Source organism: Drosophila sulfurigaster, chromosome 3 (assembly GCF_023558435.1).
Source record: "Drosophila sulfurigaster albostrigata strain 15112-1811.04 chromosome 3, ASM2355843v2, whole genome shotgun sequence".
NCBI classification, from domain to species: domain Eukaryota; kingdom Metazoa; phylum Arthropoda; class Insecta; order Diptera; family Drosophilidae; genus Drosophila; species Drosophila sulfurigaster.
In genome coordinates, this window is record NC_084883.1 from 41,615,938 (window position 1) to 41,624,308 (window position 8,371).

General features: G+C 47.2%; 3 protein-coding genes across 4 annotated transcripts; 2 read left to right on the forward strand and 1 right to left on the reverse strand.

Annotated features, from left to right (window-relative positions):
* Window positions 1–62: 62 nt before the first annotated feature.
* Window positions 63–3,251, forward strand: LOC133846054 (patj homolog). The gene is made up of 3 exons (XM_062280774.1): window positions 63–222; window positions 287–1,919; window positions 1,975–3,251. Exons 2-3 carry the CDS (start codon window positions 408–410, stop codon window positions 3,049–3,051), a joined length of 2,589 nt encoding a protein of 862 aa, XP_062136758.1. The 5' UTR covers window positions 63–222; window positions 287–407; the 3' UTR covers window positions 3,052–3,251.
* LOC133846060 (protein JTB) lies at window positions 3,174–3,890 on the reverse strand. The gene has a single exon (XM_062280781.1). It carries the CDS (start codon window positions 3,793–3,795, stop codon window positions 3,331–3,333), a length of 465 nt encoding a protein of 154 aa, XP_062136765.1. The 5' UTR covers window positions 3,796–3,890; the 3' UTR covers window positions 3,174–3,330.
* Window positions 3,891–4,276: 386 nt separating this feature from the next.
* Window positions 4,277–7,951, forward strand: LOC133846057 (GATA zinc finger domain-containing protein 10). 2 transcript variants are annotated; one of them, XM_062280776.1, is made up of 4 exons: window positions 4,277–4,539; window positions 4,841–4,975; window positions 5,256–5,960; window positions 6,019–6,517. In XM_062280776.1, exons 1-4 carry the CDS (start codon window positions 4,422–4,424, stop codon window positions 6,432–6,434), a joined length of 1,374 nt encoding a protein of 457 aa, XP_062136760.1. In that variant the 5' UTR covers window positions 4,277–4,421; the 3' UTR covers window positions 6,435–6,517. The 2 variants fall into 2 exon arrangements, with proteins under 2 accessions (XP_062136760.1, XP_062136761.1); XM_062280777.1 differs by lacking the exons at window positions 5,256–5,960; window positions 6,019–6,517 and adding exons at window positions 6,691–7,311; window positions 7,370–7,951 and having other exon boundaries at window positions 4,284–4,539.
* The last annotated feature ends 420 nt before the right edge of the window (window positions 7,952–8,371 follow it).

Sequence of the window (8,371 nt, forward strand, 5' to 3'; positions counted from 1 at the left end):
GGTATATTTCCATATACTCCGGTCACACTGAGTTGCATTCCTATAGGCAGCCATAAAAAATCGATGTATTGTCATCACTAATAGGCAGCTACAAATCAGAAAGCATAATTAACAAAAAGAAAAAAACGAAAAAACAACGAAACAGAAAAATAAAAGCAATAACGAAATACGAAAACGAGGCAGCTGATTAAACAAGGAAGTCGCCAATTGCAGTTGCAGCTGGTGAGCAAGCCGAGATAAGTAAAATAAGAGTTGAAACTATTGAGGCTGCATAATTCAATTACAGACACCTGACAACACGACACGCCCCCCGCCCTCAACGGAATTACGCTCGACTGCAAAGTGGAAGAGGAAGCAGAAGCTGGGGCAAGTTGACCGCACCCACAACAAAACATAAAACATAAAAAATGCATTTGAGCGCCGATATCTCAAGTGCTTTGCAGCAAATCGAAGCTGTCAAAAAGGGCATCGATGACTCTGACGATGCTAAGCTGCAAATGCAGACGACGGAGAGTCTCAACACCATCTTGGGTATTCTCACAGATCCCGTATTTCGCACCATCGCCCATGTGCAGGAATCGCTCTTTGAGCTTGGCATCCAATTAGGTCAACATCCTTCCATGTTGCCCAATGACTTTGACATCGATGTCTCTGGGAATCTGGTGCTTAGCCTAAATGGTGGCGAGGTGATGTATGATTCCTCGGCGCCTGCCAGTCCAGATAAGTCCACTTCGACGGCTGGAGAATTGGAAGCCCGTCCCCAGAGCCAAAATTCCAAGACGGCAGCCAATGCGGATTTGTATGCCACGGATTACGCGCAAATCCAAGCAATTGAACTGGTCAACGATGGCACTGGACTTGGATTTGGCATTATTGGAGCCCGCAACTCTGGCGTGATTGTCAAGACAATTTTGCCAGGCGGCGTGGCGGATCGTGATGGCCGGTTAAGGTCAGGAGATCACATTCTCCAGATTGGCGATGTGAATCTACACGAAATGGTTTCGGAGCAAGTGGCCGCTGTGCTCCGCCAGTCGGGCACGCATGTCCGTCTCGTGGTGGTGCGTCCGATTGAGCAGTCACTGCCGACGCCACAATATGCCTTAGAGCCTGGTAGTGCTGTGGTACCCACGCGTGTCCTTGTTGATCCTGCAGAGCTGGAACGTTATCTCATCTCAACTGGCTACCCAGAGATCTTTGGTGAGAGTTCAACGGCATCCACGCCACAAACAACCACGGAAGATGAGCGTTTTGTGTATCGTGGCGAGACGTCGATGCTCATCGATCCCAGCATTGATTTGGAAGAGTTGCTGGCATTGCCTGAGACGGAGAAGTTGCAAGTGGAGTTGAAAAAAGATGCCAATGGCTTGGGTATCACCATTGCCGGCTATGTTTGCGAAAAGGAGGAGTTATCGGGCATCTTTGTGAAGAGCGTCTCGCCGGGATCAGCTGCAGACTTGAGTGGACGGATACGCGTTAACGATCGCATCATTGAGGTGGATGGTCAATCGTTGCAGGGCTATTCTAATCATCAGGCAGTTGAGCTGCTCAAGAAGTCCGGTCAAGTGGTAAATCTGCGACTCGAACGCTATTTGCGTGGACCCAAATACGAGCAACTGCAGCAGGCCATTGCAGCGAATGCCAACGAGAAGTTGCCCACTAGCAGTGCACCTGGTACACCTTGCCGAGCTCCCTTGCCCACTCCTGTAGTCACCTCGAGCTCTGCCGTCGAACTGGAGGATGAAACGCTTCCAGCGCCAGAGGCATTTATGATGACCACGCCGCCTTCCAGCTCTTTGGCCACCACGACGACGCTAAGCAGCTTTGGCGCTGGCAAGCAGCTGGTTGCTGTGCGGGATTCCATCGAGGGCACCACCAAGATTGTGCCCACGGAAGTTGTGCAGCTGGCGGACAAACAGGAGGTGAGTGTCTCCCTTCTTCATTTTAATCTTTGCTTAACTCTTTATGTCTCTGTAGACCGCTGTGCATGCCAAGAATGCAAGCTTAATCACGCGTCACAAGTACTACACTGATCCAGATCTGAGCGAGGAGATGGAGGCGGACATTGTGCGCAAGTGGCAAAAGATTGTGGGCGCCGACATGGAGGTGATTGTGGCGCAGATTAAAAAGTTTGCTGTCGGTGGATTGGGCATTTCGCTGGAGGGCACTGTCGATGTCGAAGGAGGCCGCGAGGTGCGTCCCCATCATTATATTCGCTCTATACTGCCCGATGGTCCGGTGGGCGTCAATGGCGTCTTGCGCTCAGGTGACGAACTCTTGGAGGTGAACGGCGAACGTTTGCTGGGTATGAATCATTTGGAAGTGGTGGCCATACTGAAGGAGCTGCCACTGGATGTGCGCATGGTTTGTGGACGTAGCAAAGCCACCACACTGTTGCCCTTCTCCGACGACACTCTTAAGAAACTGAGCAATAACTTTGAGAATCTGCTGCCGGCCACCGATCGTCTGGTCAAGGCGAAATCTGATGGCAGTTTGGCTACAGCGGGATCGGTTGCTGATGCTGATAATGTGGCTGTGGCAGCAGCATCGTTTAACAAGCTCAAATCTCGTTCGTTGGAGCCACTCACCGGACTGGCGATGTGGTCATCGCAGCCACAAATCATTGAGCTGCTGAAGGGTGATCGCGGTTTGGGCTTCTCCATTTTGGACTATCAGGATCCCTTGGACTCGAATGATACATTGATTGTAATACGCTCGCTAGTGCCCGGTGGCGTTGCCCAGCTGGATGGCAGATTGATACCAGGCGATCGTCTGCTGTTTGTCAACTCAATTAATTTGGAAAATGCTTCGTTGGATCAGGCAGTGCAGGCATTGAAAGGTGCACCAAAGGGAGTGGTCCGCATTGGCGTTGCCAAGCCGCTGCCCATGACGGATAATTCGCTGAAGGCGTGCAGCAATGCGAGCACTACCAGCGACGAGACCCTAGAGCAGCAGCAACAATCACCGCCAGCGCTGCCCACTGCAGCGCCGCCTCCGCCACCAATTGAGGCCAAGGGACCAGAGCCTGATCTGATACCCGATTGGCGCAATTAAATGCTGAAGCATTCAAGTTATTTGTTGCGTAGTGTTGTTGACCAGAACCGCTCGAGCAGCGGTTCAGCTCAGTGCTGCAATTCCGAATCTACATTTATCGCAATATTTTCCCCACATTCCAATTTAGTATTAGTCGTATGAATTTAATTGTACTTAACTTAATGCCTAAATAAATTATATGCAATTCGTTTACAAACAAACGTTCAAAATATGTACACAGTGAATTGGGAGAGATTTGAGTATCCTTGTTTTCCTGATCCTACTCCTGATCTTTATGGGTTACTGCACCCGATTCAACTGGCGTTCGATGCGCATATAATTGCGGCGGGAGAGCACTCGATCCCGAGCATAGCTTGCCAAATATGTGATTACGCCCATCACAAAGGTAAACAGCTCGAACTTGAGGAAATTGCGCTGCTCAATTAACGCCACACGATCACAGCTCTTGGTCACAATTTCGCCACTCTGACAGCGCAACACCTCCTTGTAGTGTGTGTGTATGCATACGCCTAGACTGCGGCTGACAATGTCGAAGTCTGAGCACGGATGACACTCCTGGACCACGGTGTAGGGCTCGTGTTTCCAGCACGTCGAATTATTCTCAATCACAAACTGCTGGTTACGACGTCGAGCCACGCTGCCCTCCGCTGCGTATCGGGATTCCACAATCAGCACTAAAATGGTGACGAGGGTGAGGGCGCCAAGGCCCAGGACCATGTGATGCCTCTGGCAGTTCTCGAGCATTGTGTGCACAATTATAAAATTAACTAATTCGTAAATTGAAGTCGTCGTCGTCGTCGATGTGTTTTTGTGTCTGCTTTTTCACAGCTGTTTAACCAGGGCTGGAAACAATGAGTCATCTGTATATGTTTGTACTTGGTTTAATTCGATACCATTTGTCTTTCCGATACCATATTAAATAAACTGTTATTTTATAATGATATCAAATTCACTTATACAACAATTATTATGTGTTTATGTTTTAATATTATTATTTGTAGGAATAGAAATAACAGATGTTACATAAATAACTGATAGCTAACTCAATTTTTTATTCTTCCTCTGCCGGTCATTATTTAATCTTTTTTCAAATTATTTATGTAATATCAACAATGTTTTCAAAAATTAAAAGTTATATAATTCAAGCTGATAAATACTGGGTAGTTATTTATACTCAAATGGCGTACCCAGCATCGCCGCGAGCGATGCATCGATAACCAGCTATCGATAACTGTGGCTGTTTACGAACAAGTAAAACATGCAAATAGCAAGGAAGGGACAGAGACCAAAACAATTACGAAGATAGCCCCCAAAGAGAAACGTGGAAAATTTATGAAAAACTGTGAAAATTGTGTGGTGGCGCATTGAAAATGGTGCTGCGATCGGGAATTATAATTCCATTTCAATTTCGCGATACTAAGAAGCTGCTCATGATTGGCGTGCCCGAGGAGAATCGAAATTTAAACATATGGGACTTAAAGAATGTTGGTAAGCTTTTTTTGGTTGGCGGGGGCCAGAAGAGGCGCAGCTGCTGCAGGTGCAGGGGCGCTGGGGTGCAGGTGTTGTTGCGGGGGTCAAAAGCAGCGCACGCTGCTTGTGCCTCATGCCCTGGGCAGGTCGTTAAACTTAATTGCCTTTTAGAATGTACACATATCTCTATATGCTTGTGTGCGTGTGTTGATATAGAGAGGAGCAACACCCCAAAAAAAAAGCAAAAAAAACGTGCATAGTAAATACATAAATACTGAACTGGACATTGGAATTTAATTGAATTTTTGTGTGTTTGTAGTGCGAGCTGCATTTGGCATCTACAATTTCGAGTTTCGCAACAAAAAGATTGGCTTCAACATACCCGATGAACTACTATTGCATTATTTGGCCCAACGTCACGACCTCACCAATTTCGTTATAGAAATCAGCCAAGGTAAGTACTATCTATGTATAAGTGCATATGATAAGTTTAGCCGCGTTCTACAATAGCGTTTAAGCCAACCCCAAACCCAATTAACCATTTTTTTTGTGGACACATATAGTTGTGTGTGTGCTCTATATAGTATGTGCTGATATATATCCCAGCATATACGTATTATATATATAGAGTGATCTGTGTATATAGACGCGGCAACCGTAAACGTGCTTTGCTTGTAAGTCTCTGCCAAATTGCCTTGTAATAAAACTCGCATTGAAAATGCTTCCTCTTGCAGCCCTAGACGATGGTCATGCCAAGGAGCTGCTCTCCTACGAGCCCTCCTGCTCGATGGCGGCCCTCAAGCAGCAGCAGCAGCAACAACACCAACAGCAACAACAGCAGCAGCAACATCATCATCCACATTCACATCCCCATCAACATCATCAGGTGCCACTGCCACAACGCTCCAACGAAAGTCATACACATGAGTATGTAGCAAGCGGAGCAGCTGCAGCTGCATCCGCAACATTACCGGGCTCGCAGCCCAATTCGCCAGCCTTGGGCGTATGCAACGAACCCGTCGATTCACCGCTGGAGCATGCCAATAATTCCAATTCGGACCATGCAGACACAGCACAAAAACAGCAACTGCGCATTGTTTCCAGCTATTCGGAACGCACACCCGAATCGTTAACACAATCCATTGATCCCATGGACATAATACCCAAAGCTGAGTCTGAATCCGAAGTGGAACGTGCAGCGCGTGCTGCACGCTTTCAGGCTAGAGAACATCAACAGCAGCAACAGCACCAGCAGCAGCAGCGACAACAACAGGAGCAGCAGCACGCGCAAGCCTTGCAACAGGAGGCACAGGCGCTGCAGCATGTGCTGCCCAGCCAACAGTTCTTCACCAATTATGCGCACAGTCTGCCCTCGATGACGGCACCAAATACTTCCCAACAGCCTCCTTATACGCCTGGTCTGATGAGTCGCTTTAGAAGTGAGTATTAAACTTGAATAATATCTCAATCTCTTCTAAATTATCGAATACTTTGCAGAACGTGGTGAACGCATGTCGAAGGATCAAAAGGAGCTGTATGTGAAATTCTTTGAGGATAATCCCTGCATGTTGTCGAACCATCGTCGTCACGATGGACTCACCGAGCCACTCTGGGCCAAATTGGCGCACATGTTAAACAGCGTGCCGCAGGGCGCCGTCAAGAATGTAGAGGACTGGAAGCAGACGTTCGATGCCTGGCGTTATCGCATTTTTATGTACACACGCTACAACTCCAAGCTGAGCATGTCGGAGACGAGTGACCCGAAGAACTTTAAACCGCTGACAGCCACCGATCAGAAGGCGTATGCCATGTGGACCAGTCACAAGCACATTGCACCGCCGGACTATGAGAAAATGGATATGTTTGTGCCGCTGGACGAGAGCACAACGGCGACCAACAGCTACGACTATTGAGCCAAAAAGCCCCGGGACACCAGTGCAAAAAAACAAAACTGTTAAACGATGACGACGCCGATAATGTTGATCATGCCGATGATCACGATAAGGATGAAAATGAAGATGATGTGTACTTTAACTAATACTAAGCGCTAAATACATTATGTTTAAGCAAACATAAATACAAAACAAGCTGTTTCCATCACAGGCGTAGCTTTAAGTGCCATTTTGCTATTGTTCTTCTCATGTCTAATTGTTTTCTTCTTGCTTGCAGTATACGATGCCGCCCTGGAGAGTTATGTGCTGCATCCGCAATGTCGTTGTGGCGCCCAAAAACTCCTTAACGAATCGCCTGCGCCGGAGGAACCTACGAATTTGTGCCAGACGAATAATGTGATCGATGCCGCTCCTTCAACGTCGAACATTGTGTTGCCCAACTGTGACGATGACGATCAGGAAACCATGAAGTATCGCATTGATAAGGCGAGCAGCGGTGCAGCTTCTGCTGAGCTGGGCATGCCTGCCTACGAGCCGTGTTCACCGAAAATGGATTATGATACGCAAGATGAATTGCCGGATTCGCCGCACTCGCAACAACATCAACAACAACAGCAGTTGCAGCAGGTTGCGATGGTGTCGTTACCACCGCCACCGTCCACACATCATCAGCATCATCATCAGCACGATGAGGAGCAACAGCAGCTGTTGCAGGATCGCATACAGCATGAGTTCTTGCTGCAGCAGCAACATCAGCATCAACATTTACAGCAACAGCATTTGGCACTGCTGCAGCAACAGGAGCAACAACAACACCAACAGCAGCAGCACCAGCAACAACAACAGCAACAAGGCGTCAACATGGCAATCACAGCAACGGGCACAAATAACATTCGACGTATGTATTAGTACGCTGAAAAGTATGCTATACTAATAATTTCTCAATGTTTTTACAGAGCGCAAGGAACGCATGTCAAAACGCCAAAAGGAATTGTATGTGCACTTTTTGCAGCAACATCAGTTCATAAACGATCATAGACGCAACGATCCTGTGCTTGATCCCTACTGGCTAAAGCTGGCCAATCTGTTGAACGCTGTGCCACAGGGCGCCGTCAAGCATGTGACGGAATGGAAGCAAACCTTTGACAATTGGCGCTATCGTATCTTCCTCTATGCGCGCTACAATTCCAAATTGCAGGACGAGGAGGCGCAGAATCCTCGTAACTTTAAGCCGCTGACACGCACCGATAAACAGGCCTACAACATGTGGATACGTAATTCGGATACGGCGCCACCGGATCTAGATAAAATGCGAAATGTCTTCTGCAACATGGAGGAGAGCACCACGCACCAGGACTAGGAGATGTGTCGAAGAAGATGACGAAGTAATTGAGGAGACGTTTTCACAAATTGCCATTGTCGTAGTCTGTAAGAGATTGGTTTTTTTCCATTTTTATTATTTTACCATTTGTTTTTTCGTGTTAAATGTGTGCGTTTTTTGTATAGCTGAAAATGTATTTTGCCTTTTCGTTGTTACACTAATATACATTAAAAAATAAGTATAAAATTATGTGTTGAGATGAGATAATCTAAAGTCCAGCTTTTACATCCCTTTTTGTGAGAGAGGGAACCTTGAACCTCAAGATATAAGATCTGTGTCATTTTTCAGCGAAGTTGACAAACTCCTTTCGATTCCATCGATTCATGTGCAGCGACTTTTGCTGGTTTCTATGACTCCACGACATTTGTATATGTTTGTACTTCCCTATCTGAGAAACATGTATCAAGATCTAGACACCTACGTCTCTGGGCCTCTTATGCGTTGATTAATTTGCTGCCCCCGGGGCGTACAGCATCGCAATCTGTGGGTACTTGTCGCACGAGCTTCGATTGCTGCCGCTGCTGCTGCTGCTGCTGTTCGAAACTAATCCGGCGATCATTAATTAACTGTTCAATCA